General features: G+C 41.2%; 1 protein-coding gene across 2 annotated transcripts in view; it reads right to left on the reverse strand.

The window, feature by feature from the left end:
- SNCB (synuclein beta) overlaps positions 1-14,442 on the reverse strand; it is a 115,643-nt gene extending 101,201 nt beyond the window's left edge. Inside the window, exons 1-3 of one of the 2 annotated variants that reach the window (XM_040344395.1) lie at positions 14,208-14,439; positions 14,049-14,098; positions 11,188-11,324 (exon numbers count right to left, since the gene is read on the reverse strand). In XM_040344395.1, coding sequence (XP_040200329.1) covers positions 11,188-11,308 — 121 coding nt within the window. In that variant the 5' untranslated portion in view covers positions 11,309-11,324; positions 14,049-14,098; positions 14,208-14,439. Of the gene's footprint in view, positions 1-11,187; positions 11,325-14,048; positions 14,099-14,207 lie in introns of both variants that reach the window. The other variant, XM_040344396.1, reaches the window with a different exon arrangement.
- Between the last annotated feature and the right edge of the window lie 3,399 nt (positions 14,443-17,841).

Genomic DNA, 17,841 nt, shown 5'->3' on the forward strand with positions numbered 1-17,841 from the left:
GCGCCTGGTGATCCAAAGAGTTGCGGCCCAACACGGATACGAATACCCGTATTTGCCACCTTTCCTTTTGCTACAAATTGATCGGGAACGGGAAGCTTGGTGTCAGGAGGCCATATGGTCGCACCTAAAAATACCCTGCATTCTGGTGGGCGCTGACCCAAGGCTCCTCTCTTTAAAGGCTAAATTTGAATGCTGCCACCGCGATTGGAGTTGGGGCCGTCATATTTACAGTGATCGGGTCGTGCTGAAGTCGCCTGGGAGAGAAGATCAGGTGTTCTCAACCGCCACGACCACTGCCGATGGCACCACCATTGTTCTGAGAGACCCACGCTTTTATAAATGAGCTGTATGTCTGCATTGTTTGGCATGAACACTTTAAAGAAGTTTTGGACAAGGGTTGCCCTATTTGAGTTTGAGTTTTCTCCCAGTTTTCCCCTTTCCCCCTGGCCTCTCCGGATCCACATCAGAACTATTGTGAAGAACTTTGGAAGTGGTTGGGTTCAGTCAGTTAGAGTGGGATCTTGCCAACTTCTCCACAGCAGTACAGGAAGATTCAGCAAGAAAAGAACTGTTTTATCTTTTAACTTCCCTTTTGCTGCTATTTCTTTGCACTTGAACTGTACTGCCGCATTACCAGCGCACTGACCGCTAGGGGCAGTGTTCTGCAACATTCTATTGCAGAAAAAAAATGTACATTGGTTCAGAGTTTTACATTTCTTGCAAACGGTAAAATCTTTGCTCAGCACTTACATTTAGGACTCCTTGGGAGGAAGGGAGATTTCGCGCTCTGCCGGGAGCGTGCAGTTTCAATTCTGACCTTGGAGATTTGTATATAACTAGAAATTTTATAATATGTTAGGATGTATATTGCGTGTCTGTTCTCTTTTGTATTTCCTATGCAGGTTGTTTTGGACCCACCTACTATCAACACTGCGGAGAATGGGCAGCATAGATAGATAGGGTTGTGTATGTGTGTATTGTCATATGTCATTTAAATTGCTGACATTGTAATTTAATGTCTTAAATTATGCTTTTCCTACTTTTCTATAATGTTTAGCAGGTATCAGGCTGGCATTCAAGCTTGAATGCCTTAGGACACTGGGGACAGTGTCAATTCAAGTAGGGGGAGTATGTAGCGCCCCCTTACCTTCAGTATGGGCAATACGCAAAAGTTAGTGGGGAATGGGAGAGTTATTTTGCTCCCATTCATAATTTGCTAAATCTGGACATTGACAGGTATACTTCAACTGTCACCCGGTGACCCTGACTTAATTTACTGGGAGGATTCGCTCAATCCATTCAGCTCATCCAAGTACTAGGCCTGTGGCAGAGGTCCCTAGAGCCAGGTCTGTGGCAGAGACCTGTTCCTCCCAGCGACCTTAAAGTAGCGCTTCGGCTGCCAAACTCGTGGCAGGAGTTTGTCCGGGGGCACTTCACCCACTCTGGCTAGAGTGGCGACGAACTGTATCTACTACTACTGAGAGCAGGAATGCTCGCTTCATATCCAGGCCTGATACTGCAAAGTTCTCTATTGCTTCATCAACCTTTCCTCTCTACCTCATGTTGGTGTTGGTCATGTTGGGCCGAGAATAAAGCATTCAGAAAACCTTTATTTATTGTCTGGACATTCGCTCACTTAATCTACTCATCAACTTCACCCCTAGACAACGGTAAGAGGTAACTTAATATGCCGATCCCAACAACAACCAGCGGCTCCTGAGGGGGTAGCGCTACCATTACCATAGGGGCATGAGGGCACATTATGGGGCACAGAGAGCACATAATGGGACACAGCAGGGCATATTACATGGGGGGGCATGAGGACACATTAAGGGGCACAGCAGAGCACATTAGGAGGGATAAAATCTCATATTATGGGGCACAGCAGAGCACATTTTGAGGCATAGCAGGGCATATTACATGGGGGGCAAGAGAATACATTATGGGGCACAGCAGGGGATATTACATGGAGCAAGAGGGCACATATAGGGCACAGTACGGCACACACAGCAGAGCACATTATGGGGCACTGAATGATGCATCACAGGGCACACAGCAGTGCACATCATATGGCACACAGCAGGGTACAGGGCACATCATGGGGCATACAGTAGGGCTCAGGACAGATCACAAGGCCCACATGAGGGAATTGGGCACACAGTGAGGCACACAGTAGGACACACCATGGGGCACACCACAAGGGCACACAGTAGGGCATATCACGGGGCATACAGCAGGGCATGGGGACAGGCAGCAAGGCATGTAAGCACACATCAGAGCATGGGGCAGACAGCTGGGTATGGGGCAGACAGCAGGCCATGGGGCACAGAAAATGGTGTGGGGCAGATATTAGGGCATGGGGACACACAGAAGGGCATGGGGGCAGACATCAGGGCATGGGGCAGACATCAGGGCAGGGCATGGGGCTGAAATCGGGGCATGGGGGCACAGAGCAGGGCATGGGGCAGACAGCAGAGCATGGGGGCACGGAGCAGGGCATAGGGCAGACAGCAGGGCATGGGGCACAGAGCAGGGCATGAGGTAGACCACAGGGCATGGGGGCACGAAGCAGCACATGGGGCAGACAGCAGGGCACAGCACAGGGCATGGGGCACAAAGCAAGGCATGGGGGCATGGGGCAGATATCAAGGCATGGGGGCACAGAGCAGGGCATGAGGTAGACATCAGGGCAGTCAGCAGGGCATGGGGGCACAGAGCAGGGCAAGGGGGCACAGAGCAGGGCATGGGGCACAGAGCAGGGCAAGGGGGCACAGAGCAGGGCATGGGGTAGACATCATGGCATGGGGGCACACAGAGCATGGGGCAAAGAGCAAGGCATGGGGGCAGACATCAGGGCATGGGGCAGATATCAGGGCAGATATCAGGGTATGGGGCACAGAGCAGGGTATGGACAGACATCAGGACTTTGGGGCACAGAGCAGGATGCTGGGCACAATTTGTCCAGAGTGTTAATGGAATTTACCTTGCTTGTTCTAATAAGTGAATAAGTTATTCAATATAAAGGGCTAGATTCAGATAGCCCTGCGTAATTTACGTATAGCAAAAAATGGCCTGGTCATTAAGGGGGTGAAACCTTCTGAGTGGTTAAAGTGGATGCTTGGGAGATGCGTTTAAGCTGTATATGGTGTAATGGAACAGTATAATGTTCATGGGCAGCTTCAGCAACAGTGTATTTAGGTATCACATATTTTAGATGTGCGACTGAATTTTTAATATACACTTAGCTTGGCTTAAATACAGCAGCACCTTAAAGGGGTTGTAAAGGTTTGTCTTTTATTTTCTAAATAGGTTCCTTTAAGCTAGTGCATTGTTGGTTCACTTACCTTTTCCTTCGATTTCCCTTCTAAAAAAATGTTTTATTTGTTTGAATTTCTCACTTCCTGTTTCTCCTCAGTAAGCTTTCCACCATCATCTGAGCGGTGGAAAGTCATTCAGAACAGCTTACTGAACAGCTTACTGAGGAGGAACAGGAAGTGAGAAATTCAGACAAAGAAAACAAAGAAAAAAAAAACATTTAGAAGGCAAATCGAAGGAAAAGGTAAGTGAACCAACAATGCACGAGCTTAAAGTAACCTGTTTAGAAAATAAAAAACAAACCTTTACAACCCCTTTAATCAAATAATTTCAAATTTAAAAAAGGCATTTTTAGATTTGGATGCAATACCTGCTTTTTATCAAGTGGCCTGAATTGACATGCTCCTCCCATTGCTTGTAATAACAGTCGAGTGGCTGCTGAGCCGCATCGGTTGTTGTTACAATAAAGCCGACCGTCCGCTCTAAAGAACGGTACCGGGGTGATCCATGCAGCTGCGTGCATCACCACAGTAAAACCCCTTGACGCAATATCGGTATAGTTTCAGACCAATGTAGATTTTTCAGAAAATGTTGATATCGGCGATAATCGGCCTTCCCGATAATCAGTCGATCCCTAAATATATACTGTATATATGGGCTCTAGCCCCAGATCTTTTGTAGACCTAGCAACGCCATAACAAAGCCCTTATTATTGGCCTACATACTACAGTTAAATGTCATGAGTGCATTATTGCTAGAAAGAATACAGCCTAACGAATTTCTACATTATTTCACTGGGACTGCAAACTCTTGATAGTGGTGAACCTGAGCGTTCTTACCAATGCCCAAGAGTCACTGAGGATATGCAGATACCTCACTGTCTTTTGTTCTCGTGAGAAATCTGCATCTCTGCCCAGGAGTTATGGGCCAGATTCACAGAAAAAGTACGCCGGAGTATCTGCTGATACTCCGGCGTACTTTCAAATTTGCAGCGTCGTATCTTTATTTGTAATTCACAAACAAAGATACAACGGCATTTGGCTAAGATCCGACAGGCGTACGGCTTCGTACGCCTTCGGATCTTAGGATGCAATACTTCGGCGACCGCTGGGTGGAGTTTGCGTCGTTTTCCGTGTCGGGTATGCAAATTAGCTGTTTACGGCGATCCACGAAGGTACGCGCGTTCGTCGCATTCTCTTACGTCGTCGCTAGTCGGTTTTTACCGTTGTAAAGTTGCGATTGCTATTTAGGTGGTGTAATATTAGACAGCCCATGTTAAAGTATGGCCGCCGTTCCCACGTCGAATTTCAAATTTTTTATTTTTTTTGCGTAAGTCGTCCGGGAATACGAAAGGACGTAACGCACGTCGCCGTTCAAAATATTACGTCGGGGCGACCTCATTTCGCGCAAAGCACGGTGGGAAATTTCAAAACGGAGCATGCGCAGTACGTTTGGTGCGGGAACGCGCCTAATTTAAATGGTACACGCCCCATTTGAATTAGGCGGGCTTGCGCCGGACGGCTTTACGCTACGCCGCCGCAAGTTTACACGCAAGTGCTTTGTGAATCAAGCACTTACGCTGAAAACTTGTGGCGGAGTAACGTAAACGGGATACGTTACGCCGCCGCAAAGGTATGTGAATCTGGCCCTTTGTGTGTATATTATTACACAAGGTTAAACACCAGGTCATTTGAAAAACGTTGAATGCCAAGTACAATCATAATACCTATAACAATTAAAGATGACATAATAAAATGTTAAAAGGAATTATGTATACTATAAATTGCTAAGAAAATTAAGTATATTTAGAGTTTCATGGTCGGCAAAATTAAAATCAATATCAAGAAAATATAATTCCAATCAATTACCAACAAGCACAAGAGATAAATAAGACAGAAAAAAAAAAAACAGTTGCAGGGTATAGTTCTTGCTGCTTTTATGTATTTCTAGAATGACCCAGTAATTCAAAATATCTGATAGTCATATACCTTTTTCACTTCTCCTCAAAGCTACAAAGTGCATTTTCATTCCCTCAATATTTAACCATGCATTCTATACATATATTGGATTTTTGATATCAATATATCTTGCTGAGATGTGAAGCAAGCTTCTCTTAAGCACCACTCCTCTAAGAGAGAGAACACTGTCTAGCTGCATAATGAATGGCTCATGTAATATCCACTGATAGTGTCCATTTAATTCGGCTCAGCATTTCATTGAAAAAGGCCCTTAGGGATGTAAAGACAGCTACACAAAATAAATGCCAAGAGCTACTTTAATTAACCCATCTTCTTCCAGCAAAGAATCTAAAAGATTCCACAAAATCATTACATATACACTGTTATTTAGGGATTTAATATAGCTTCAACTTACTAAAGTCATAAACCCCATCTTGATTAAAATACCTTGACTCATTAAGAGCTTGATTTGCTTTTGGGGGCTTCTTGAGGGTTATACTGTATAATAACTTTTTTATACTTTTTTATCTCTATCAGATGCACATTGCACCTATCATTCGCATACGTGTGGGAGAATATTAAACTTTACCTTAAGTCACATTAAACCTCACAAATAGGCCACTGGCATATAACAGTGGCACCTCCATATCACTGACCTTTAGCTTAGATATTCTACTGAGCGCACTTGGAGAACTTTTCAAAATGTAAGGGTATGATGCTTCCTATTGCTCACTTTTGGCCCATCATTGTGATTGGTGCTCAATACAAATATCTGAAAGTAAGCAGGACCAAACTCTTGGTAATAGGAATAGAGATAAGGTTTGTTTGGGACCCCCGAGACACAAAGAAACCAGGGGAGGTGGGTAAGGGCTAGTGGACACACCCGGCCCTGGGACACGCTGCTTGATCTACCCATTCAAGTGGTTTCAAATCCTTTACCCTCATTGCTGGCACCCTTCAATTGGGTTTTCCCAGCCTTGTTTTTGGTGGCTCCCTTGTTGGTTCTTGCCTACTACCAATCAGGTCCTAGGGCCCTTAAGTTTTTTGAATACTATACACAGTCAATACAGATCCTCACCTTGCTGGGGGCGTTCCCATCACCAACTTACACCTTGTGTGAGATTTTTGTCTCCACGTTGGGCTTAGACTCTCCCAAAGGAGTGAATCTGTGTTTACAGACCTATATCTCCTGACGAAGCTACCACGAGTAGCGAAACTAGTAGAGATCCTGATCTATAAGACCCCCTCCGCCTCATCGCTGCCCGCAAACTAGAGCTTATTTACCATCTCTATGATGTGTTGGCTGGTCGTATAATCCAATTGTTTTACACTATTATTGCTGTAATTTTAAAATACTGTGTATTCCTCAAGTCTCTTATGTTATGTTTATGTTTTAATAAATTGAACTTTTTTACCTTTTACTATACTCTCTTGATAACTGACTTACCTAGTACCGACATAGTCCACTAGCCCTTACCCGCCTCCCCTGGTTTCTTTGGGTCTCTGGGGTCCCAAACGAACCTTATCTCTATTCAAATTATGTTAGGATGATGGTACTTTTATGTTATGTTTCTCTTTTTTACCGAGAGGTCTCCATATAAATCTTGGTAATAGGAGCTGATCAACCTTAGCATACCAGTTCATCCTGGAATTTAAGGCTTCTGGGGAGCTGCCGGCAGTTACCTACTATTACATAAAAGCACCGCTTTACAGGGCTTAATGTGTTTTTTTTAAAGGTTATATGTTTAAAAGTAGGATAATGCTTTCAAATAAGAAACTGATAAGGCCAATGATTATTTCCCAATAAAATTTTATCCTGAAATAGAGAAAAGCTAAATAATTTCATACCCAACTTGCCTTACCATTTATGTCATTAAAGATCTTCAATGAGATGATATGTGCATTTAACATATTTTATGCATTTTATTTACTAGTAAAAGCCCACCATATGTAGACATCTAAAAGTCCCCAAACTGCTGCTGTCTACTGCCATCTTGGATGTGATCTAAGCAGCCCCAGTAGACTCTGCTGTCACTCAAATGACACTCTACTATATTTCTCTTTGCCCCACCCCAAGCAATTACATTCTCTTTGAGTATGTGACCGCTCCTTTCACATTCCATGTGCACTGATGAAAATTGTACATAATCAGAGTAAGATTGTAATTCTATCAGGATCAGAGAAGGAAAAGCAATCGCTACATTGTAAGCACAGGACTTTATATCAGGATTTAGACATATTTAGCCATGATATACTGAGAAGAAGTCACTCAAAGGACAATTCTACTTAAACAGTGAAGAGCTTCAGTTAAATGACTAGTTCCTTTTACAGCTAAATGACCTACCATACAAAGTGATGAAAACTTATGATGAATGCAAGACAAATCACTAAATAAATGTGATTAGGAAGTCATGTTGGCTTTAGAACAATTCTCTAGTCCAGGGGTGTCCAACCTTTTTACCTTCCTGGGCCACATTGGAAGAAGAGGAATTTGTTTTTTTTTGTAATTTTTTTTTTTATTATAAAAGTAAAAGAGGGCAACATAAAACTAGTGTGATATTTGACTTTGTTGTTGATAAACTAACACATTAATATCTGCTTCAATTGATGTAGTAGAAATTCTCAATAAATTCTCAAGGTGCTCATCAGAAATTTTGGTTCTAATTTTGCCCTTTGTGTGCTTCATCCTTGAAACTAGTTGCTCACAAATATAGGTGCTGCTGAAAACTCATGACATGGATAAGGTGGGATTGTGAAGATTGCAATTTTTTTCTTTGGGAAGATAAAATTTATAAAAGACCAGTAAAGAGACACAGTGAAATTTTGCTTTGGCCACAGTGTAAATGCATTTTTACAAAAAAAAAAAACTACAAATATCAAAATTTTTATATAGATTTATGATTTTGTATTTGGCCACATTTATAGTTGTCTTGGGCCGCATGCAGCCTATTGGGTTGCAGGTTGGACACCCCTGCTCTAGTCTATAGCATATTCCAAATAGCTCCTATCATGTGTGTATGGTAATACACAATTTGCCATAAACCCCACAGTATATCTACCTATCTCATATAGATAATATATATATATATATATATATATATATATATATATATATATATATATATATATTATACATATAGGGGCAGATCCTCAAAGAAATTACGCGGCGTATCTCTTGATATGCCGCGTAATTTCGAATTTTGCGCGTCGTATCTTTGTTTTGGTATCCACAAAACAAGATACAACGGCATCTGTGTTAGATCCGACAGGCGTACGTCTTCGTACGCCGTCAGATCTTAGATGCAATTTTTCGGTGTCCGCTAGGTGACGTTCCCGACGTAATCCGCGTTGAGTATGCAAATTAGCTATTTCAGACGATCCACGAACGTATGACCGGCCGTCGCATTTTTTTATGTCGTTTCCGTTCGGCTTTTTCCGGCGTATAGTTAAAGCTGCTATATGGTGGCGTACTCAATGTTAAGTATGGCCATCGTTCCCGCATCTAATTTTGAAAATTTTAAATCGTTTGCGTAAGTCGTCCGTGAATGGGGCTGGACGCCATTTACGTTCACGTTGAAAACAATGACGTCCTTGTGACGTCATTTGGAGCAATGCACCCTGGGAGTTTTTACGGACGGCGCATTCGCAGTTCGTTCGGCCCGGGGACGCGCTTCATTTAAATGAAACACGCCCCCTACCCGCCCAATTTGAATTCTGTCGCGAGAGATACACTACGCCGCCGTAACTTACGGCGCAAATTCGTTGAGGATTCAAACCAAAGCCAAGTAAGTTAAAGCGGCGTAGCGTATCTTACATCTGCGCCGGGCGCAGCGGATGTATGTGGATCTGCCCCATATTCAGTATATCCCACGGGCCCCTGGTTCAACTACACTGCATGTTTTGCTTTTTTAGCTCCATGTAAGTTTTTTAGGATTGAATACTCCTTTTCCTTCTATGAGATTATATATATATATATATATATATATATATATATATATATATATATATATATATATATATATTACCTCTGAGTTACATTATCACATTTTATGACATCTATGTCTTTTTCAGACATTTTGACGCATTTTGCCCCTAAAGAGTACCCCATGAAACGCATCGGGAATACATAGGATGCAGTCAGGACCCCCCATACATTATGACTTTTACATTTTTACAGCTTGACTTGTTACAATCTATTAATTTATCACATGGAGCTCTCTATATCGGCAACTGGCATATATGCGGTTTCACCATCTACGTGTGCGTGTGTGTATATATATATATATATATATATATATATATATATATATAAAATGGATTTATGTAATATATATATATATATATATATATATATATATATATATGAATTTCTGCATGCATACCATTGTGTGTCAGGTTTACTATTGACAATAAATACATTTTTACATTTATTCCAATGGTCTGTCATATGCCTCATTTAAAGTCCCAAACGTTTTCCTTTGTATATTCAGTATATGATCATTAAATAAGCAAACTAAATTAAACATATTTACACAAAGATGTTATAGAGATGACAAAACTACTTTTTGGTGCAAGTAAACCAAAACACAAAGAAGAAGTGCTGTCTTCAGCTACTAATTAGGTCATATTAATGATTATTGATTTTCCCACCCCAAGTCTTATTGGCTGCTACTAGGGCAACATTTTGAATTATCATCTCCAAAATGGTCAAGCTTGTACAGACCAGCAGTATATCAAGAAATTTGCAATGCAAATACAAAACAGCGACAAGGAATCAATCATTAATTCACATTTGTAAATTAAAATGTATTCATATCACATTATAATTCAAATTAACAGCATCATGTTTATTCATGTAAGAAAATATCGCCACTATAAGTATGGTAGGTTTCAGCACTGGACAGCTCCTTGAAGAATTAGCTCTCATTGCACAGCTAGACTTGTTTAATGAACAAAGCAAAACACAATAATGACTCGATAATGTGCATGCAATAACCCATAGTAGTCATATTTCAGTTTATGGATATGGTTGATAGTTATATATTTCTGTACTTTTCACCAAGCTTTTTGTCATTAGAAAAAGGCCTTCTAGTCATATTCAAGGGAGTCTTATGCCGCGTCCACACGATCATTTTTCGGCATGAAAAAAACGTAGTTTTAAAAAAATGTAATTTAAAATGATCGTGTGTAATTTTTCGGGTTCTGAAAAACGCCAATTTTTTTTTTTGAACATGCTGCATTTTTTAACGACGTTTTAAACAATGTCAATTTTCGCGTTGTAAAAAATGATCGTGTGTGGGCTAAAACGACGTTAAAAACTCGCGCATGCTCAGAAGCAAGTTATGAGACAGGAGCGCTCGTTCTGGTAAATCTACCATTCATAATGGAGTAAGCACATTCATCACGCTGTAACAGACAGAAAAGCGCGAATCGTCTTTTACTAACAAGGAATCAGCTAAAGCAGCCTCAAGGGTGGCGTCATCCGCATGGAACTTCCCCTTTATAGTGCCGTCATACGCGTTGTACGTCACCGCTTACGATGGTGTGTGGGCAACTTCGTTTTAATGATGAAGTTGGAAAACCGTCAGTTTTTTCTACATGCTGAAAAACATATTTTTTTTTCATGCTGAAAAATGATCGTGTGTACGCGGCATTAGAGCTACAAAAATCTCCAGAATTGAGTTGAGGCCTACTATTATTATGATATAATCACACAAATAATTGAACGCTTCAAAATATTATTTCTGATGCTTAACAAGCTAAGGCCTAATTTAATTAACCAGACATGTAGTAAACATTTGTAAATAAATATTAAGAAAATATTTAAAACATGGAGGCCAATCATTTACCCTCATTAGGAAGGGTCGAGAGAGGTGAAACATACACAGAGCTATGCACACTTATAGATACTTACCCATATACAGAACACCTTCCTTGGTCTTCTCTGCAGCCTCGGCTACCCCTTGTTTGGTCTTCTCAGCAGCAGCCACCACTCCTTCCTTTGCTTTGGACAAGCCTTTCATAAACACATCCATTCTGATCTGTTGCAGTCTGCAGAGAGGGGGGAAGAGGAGGCAGCAGCTTAGTATGGGAAGCACAGTGATATCACAAGCCCCTGCAGCTCACGCTGACCTGCTTTTCAGTTACAAAGCTACCCCTGCTCACATCATATTAGTACATTCCTTCCTCTGACAGAATAGGAAAGAGCACTGAGCAAATGAAAAATCACATTACATGCCTTTTCCAGACATGAACATACACACGTTTAGTTATTATGCACAGATCATTTCTCTTTTTGTGGAAGACATATTAGATTATATCCTGACTGTATCAATCTGGAATCTTTTTTTTTTTTTTTTAAACCTAACCTATACACGCTGTAATGTGAGTCCTACTACAATTCAATTACATATACCTACAATTATAGTATTGAAATGTGTATGATGTAGTAAATGCCATAGTAGTACTCAGAATACCTACAGTGAAGGCAAATACACACAAACACATATATAACCAAATCTATCTATCTATCTATCTATCTATCTATCTATCTATCTATCTATCTATCTATCTATCTCAGGGGCGCACTGACCATTGGGACTCTCGGGCACTGCCCGAGGGCCCCATGCCACTAGGGGGCCCCATCAGGGTTGCCAGGCTCAATAAAACCAGGGACAGTATGTAAAAATCTGTGTTTTTTTTACATCTGTCCCTGATATGTACAAAACCGACATGCTTTTCATGTGAAAATGCTGAGATTTTAGCTGCCCTGCCTATGCAATGCCTCCTGGCGTGATGGCCATCTGTAAGCCCGGGGGCCCCATAATCTTCTATCGCCCAGGGGCCCCATGAGTTGTCAGTCCACCCCTGATCTATCTATCTATCTATCTATCTATCTATCTATCTATCTATCTATCTATCTATCCATCTATCTTATTGGAAAAGTATGACAGGGATAGGGCGTGTCACAGGTGATAAATGAAGAAAGTTGATGGCTACCAGTGTTGAAGTTGGTCAAAATCCACCTACAGTACATTGAGGTTGGCTGCAACCCACCTAAAGGTTGATGTCAATATATTTCAAGTGTGAGTTCTTCTTTGCTAAGATCTATATGCCTCTCCAATTAATATTTTTTAGCCTTGTGATCAGCAGGCATGTTCCAAGACCCTCTATACACCATCTATACACATGGATTCTATGTATAATATAGATACTGTATATATTTACGGATAAATGATTTTATCTCTCTCTCTCTCGATAGATCTATATATAGATATGGATCTATCTATATATAGATATGGATCTATCTATATATAGATATGGATCTATCTATCTATCTATATATCTATCTATTTATATACATATATAGATATCTATATAGATAGATAGAGATCTCTCTCTCTCTCTCTCTCTCTCTCTCTCTCTCTCTCTCTCTCTCTCTCTCTCTCTCTATATATATATATATATATATATATATCCTCTCTCACTCTATAGATATATAGAGCTCTCTCTCTCTCTCTATGGAGATATATCTATATATATATATATATATATATATATATATATATATATATATATATACACACAATCTATAGATATATATCTATAGATATAGATATATCTCCATAGAGAGAGAGAGAGAGAGAGAGAGAGAGAGAGAGAGAGAGAGAGCTCTATATATCTATATTTATCTCTCTCTCTCTATAGAGAGAGAGAGAGAGAAGATATATATATATATATATAAATATATATATATATACACACAATCTATAGATATATATCTCCTCTCTCTCTCTCTCTATAGAGAGAGAGAGAGAGATAAATATAGATATATAGAGCTCTCTCTCTCTCTCTCTCTCTCTCTCTCTCTCTCTCTCTCTCTCTCTCTATATGGAGATATATCTATATCTATAGATATATATCTATAGATTGTATATATATATATATATATATATATACAAACACACACATATACACGCATACATATATGCGGTTTATTGCATACTTGTGTATATGCATATGTTAAATACATGAAAAATACACACCTGCATGGACAGTTCTCTGTGTAACACCTATACAAAGCAATGTTAGGCATTCAATTATTTTTTAAAACGTCAGAACCGTTACATTTCTTTTATTTCACCGTTCTTGTTTGATGTGCATCGGCTTTATGTGAGTAATGATTCAAGGAACATTAACTGGTGAGCTTGGCCCCATGTCCTTGAAACCTGGACTTTTTTTCCTCTGCAAAATAAAGGAGGAAGGCAAGAGGGGGAGGTGCAACAATCCCAGCATCACCCTTTGCATTGCAGTTTCTATAGGCACAAGATGGAGATGTGATATGAGAAAAAAAAAAAAGACCCCCTGACAAAGTAAAAAGCAGCAGGGTAAAAAAAAAAAAAAGATGAATCTACAGCTTGGCCATCTTGTCATTATTACCGAGTTATCAGGGCGATAGAAGACTCAGAATACCCTTAGCTACACCCTAGTTACACATCCCCATAATTCATCTATTGGTGAAATACACACGCCGCAAGTAATTATAGTGTGTAGAGCCACATATCATCAAGCATGAAAGGAGAGGAATTAGAAGACAGACATGGAATTGTCTCCACAGCCTTGGTGCAGATGAGAACAGCCAATGCTCTGGCTCCCGTGACAGATGCAGCTACCCCCACTGCTGCTAATGTCCTGGGGGCACTGCAAACAGGTTTGATTTTATATATCATTCAGCTGAATCAAAAGATGGGGAATAAAGGAGATGACAACACATACCTTCTCGGTGACAATCCTATTCCAGGTGTCTCCTTTCTGAAATTGGCTGCCTGTTTGGTATGTGATGACAAAAAAAAAAGGTAGAGGAAAATGTCAGACAAATGAAGCAGCTGGGATGAAGCTCCATATAAGCTGTGCCAACCCCTTACCCTCCCTTACCTTGGGTTCAGAGGTGAATTACTCTTGGTGCTTTCTCTCTGTTGCAATAAGTAGAGGAGGGCTCAGATGTGGTTGTGTCGGGGGTCCCTCAGCAGGCAGTGTCAGTGCTACAGATCCATGGGATGTTCTGTATCAACTGTACTGCCTTCTCTCCTCTCTGAAATGAGAGTGCTTAATGCTTGTGTGAGTGCTGTCTACCCCCTTGTGGCAGGAGATCCTATGAACAACCAAGAATAGAAATTGCAGACTGGAAGCCCACAGCTTCACACTCCCCCCCCCCCCCCCCTTCATTTCTGCTGATAAAAAAAATAGGAGATTCTAGGCTTTGCTTACCAGCCCCCTAACACACCCATTACGCTGTATGTGTAAAATAAAGGGACCTCCCTCTACTCTCCTTCATGCAAGGATGCTCTGTGACCTTCTTCATCCCATGAGATATGGTGAGGTCAGAAAAACGTCAGCCCACTATCATGAACCCATGGCCAAGCCAGCCATTATATTCACAGAGGAACACATTCTCATTGCGTTTTCAATTGTGTATTCACAATATAGCATTATGTGAATCATTTGGAATAGAGAAGCTTTAATATTTTTTTTTACTAAATAGTATATATATCTACATTACACTCTGTCTATCAAACTGTGCCAACATGCCAATGCATTCCAATTACAGAGTCATTTTTATGTGATTGAATAGTCTGGATTTTTCCGAAAGAAAAAATGGGATTACTTTAATGAAAGAAAATACAATTTGCTGCCGCATAAAATACTGGCATTCTACATCCCAATCGTTAGTGCGTTTCCACATAGGCGATCTGATACATTATTCGTTATTTTGTAAAGCGCTGTGCAAATTGTTGGCACTATATAAATCCTGAACAATAATAATAATGCGTCTTCCCTTTTAAAAGAATAGATCTGTAAATGCTATTAAAGGGGTTGTAAAGGTTTGTTTTTTATTTTCTAAATAGGTTCCTTTAAGCTCGTGCATTGTTGGTTTACTTACCTTTTTCTTAAATTTTCCTTCTAAATGTTTTTTTCTTTGTTTTCTTTGTCTGAAATTCTCACTTCCTGTTCCAGCTGTTCTGGCTGACTAACCCCCATGGATGATGGTGGAAAGCTTACTGAGGAGAAACAGGAAGTGAGAAATTCAGACAAAGAAAAAAACATTTAGAAGGGAAATCGAAGGAAAAGGTGAGTGAACCAACAATGCACTAGCTTAAAGCGGAGCTCCACCCTAAAGTGGAACTCACGCTGATTGGAACCCTCCCCCCCTCCGGTGTCACATTTGACACCTTTCAGGGGGAGGGGGGTGCAGATACCTGTCTAAAGACAGGTATTTGCACCCACTTCCGGCCCAGCATTCACGGGCAAAAGACGAGCATTGCATAACATCCCGTCGCCCCCCCCCCCCATTGTGTGCTGGGAACACTCGGCTCCCAGCACACAGCGGGAGCCAATCGGCGGGTGCAGCGCGACTCGCGCATGCGCCGTAGGGAACCAGGCAGTGAAGCCGGAGTGCTTCACTTCCCTGTTTCCTCACAGTGGATGGCGGGGGGGCAGCAGAGTGACGAGCGATCGCTCGTCCTCTGCTGCGGATGGCGCTGGAATCCAGGACAGATAAGTGTTTTAATATTAAAAGTCAGCAGCTGCAGTATTTGTAGCTGCTGGCTTTTAATATTTGTTTTTGGCCGGACATCCGCTTTAAAGGGGTTGTAAAGGTTTGTTTTTTATTTTCTAAATAGGTTCCTTTAAGCTAGTGCATTGTTAGTTCACTTATCTTTTCCTTCGATTTCCCTTCCAAATGTTTATTTTCTTTGTCTGAATTTCTCACTTCCTGTTTCTCCTCAGTAAACTTCACACCATCATCCGAGCTGTGGAAAGTCAGTCAGAACAGCTTACTGAGGAGGAACAGGAAGTGAGAATTCAGACAAAGAAAACAAAGAAAACATTTTTTAGAAGGGAAATCGAGGGAAAAGGTAAGTGAACCAACAATGCACTAGCTTAAAGGAACCTATTTAGAAAATAAAAAACGAACCTTTACAACCCCTTTAAGTTTATTATGTTATATAAAAGAGATGTATTAGATTGTAAGCTCTCTTGTATTTTATTGTATCTGTATTGTCTCCCTTTTATCATTTAAAATGCTACATAAACTGTTGGCGCTATCTAAATCCTTTTAATAATAAAAAATAAAATTAATAATAATAATAATAATATGGCTATTCTCCATATTCTTATGGGCATGGCACATGCTACATTTCAGATATAAGCAGTGCTATTGCTATTATGAACAGTATACTGGTTTTATCCCAGATTTACCCCTTTCCTTGTTTTCATTATCAGTATTGATTGATGACTGAAAAGCATTGCTTCTAGAAGGGTCGCTCAGTACACATTAATACAGCTGTCATTGCAGCTCTGGCCAAGATAAAGGGAGGGATATAAGGAAGCCTCCTAGTGAGACATACGTGAAACCCGAACTGTATTAAAAAATTTAATTGAATAGCAGAAACATAAAGTAGGTGTGAACCCTAACTGAATATTTTTTATAAAAAGGTATCTGTTTTTTTTTTTTTTTTATAAAAAATGGTATTCATTTTTATTTTTTTTAGCCTTTTTATACATCTCAGTGCTGCTAATCTCATGCAGCCTCTATACATCTATATGTGCATGTAATTTAGAGATGGGTGTATGCCATTCTTCAGGATGGGTTTCCTGATGGTGACAACAGTAATCCATTGAAAGTCAGTGTGACAGGGTGACGATGCAGGAGCATGGCTGGAAAACAAGGACAGAGCATCATCACCCTGTAAGCGACAGAATATGGAGCCTTAGACCTCGTACACACGATAGGTTAACCAGAGGACAAAGGTCCATGAGACCGTTCTCATCGAATGGACTGATCGTGTGTACGAGGCTTCATGGTAGGCTCACTAGATAATTAACAAAAAGTGAATAATTAAAAAATATTAACGTGCTCAAGATTATATGAGATCATTGGGCCAGATTCACAAAGCCCTTACGCCGACGTATCTAAAGTTGCGCGGCGTAAGTGAAAAATGCGCTGCGCGTATCTTTGCGCCTGATCCTCAAATGAAATACGCCTAAAAACCAGATTTTTCCGTCCTACGTAAAACGATTACACCGGCCCATCTTGAAGCGCAAAATAGGAAGGCCTGCAGCTGAGGCTTGTGGCCTGGGAGGAGGGGAGAGAGAGACCCTTGTGAGGGGAGCCCTGTTGGGGGAGGAGTGGGAGGGGCTACCCCTGATGGAGGCCTGACTGCTGCTAGCCACAGGGGAAGCCTCAGGGGTAGCCTCAGGGGGAACCACATCTGTAGTCAATAGGATTTCCCTGGCAAGCTCCATCCGATCATCCCCATCCTCCTCCCCCTCATCCTCCCACCCCTCAACCTCCTCATGAGGGGAGGTGTGGCCACTCCCCTCCCCTGAGGACTCCTGCCCTTCTTGGGGCTCTTCAGCAGCCTGTTGTCCTGGAGGTGGTGCAGCCTGGCCTGATGGCCCAGCAATCTCCTGGCCATCTGTGGAAGACACAAAACATTCACAGGTTGGAGGATCCACACACTTGGCACATTTTCACTTCCCCCACCCACACATGCTACTCACCAGATAG

Source organism: Rana temporaria, chromosome 3, assembly GCF_905171775.1.
Source record: "Rana temporaria chromosome 3, aRanTem1.1, whole genome shotgun sequence".
Lineage (NCBI taxonomy): Eukaryota > Metazoa > Chordata > Amphibia > Anura > Ranidae > Rana > Rana temporaria.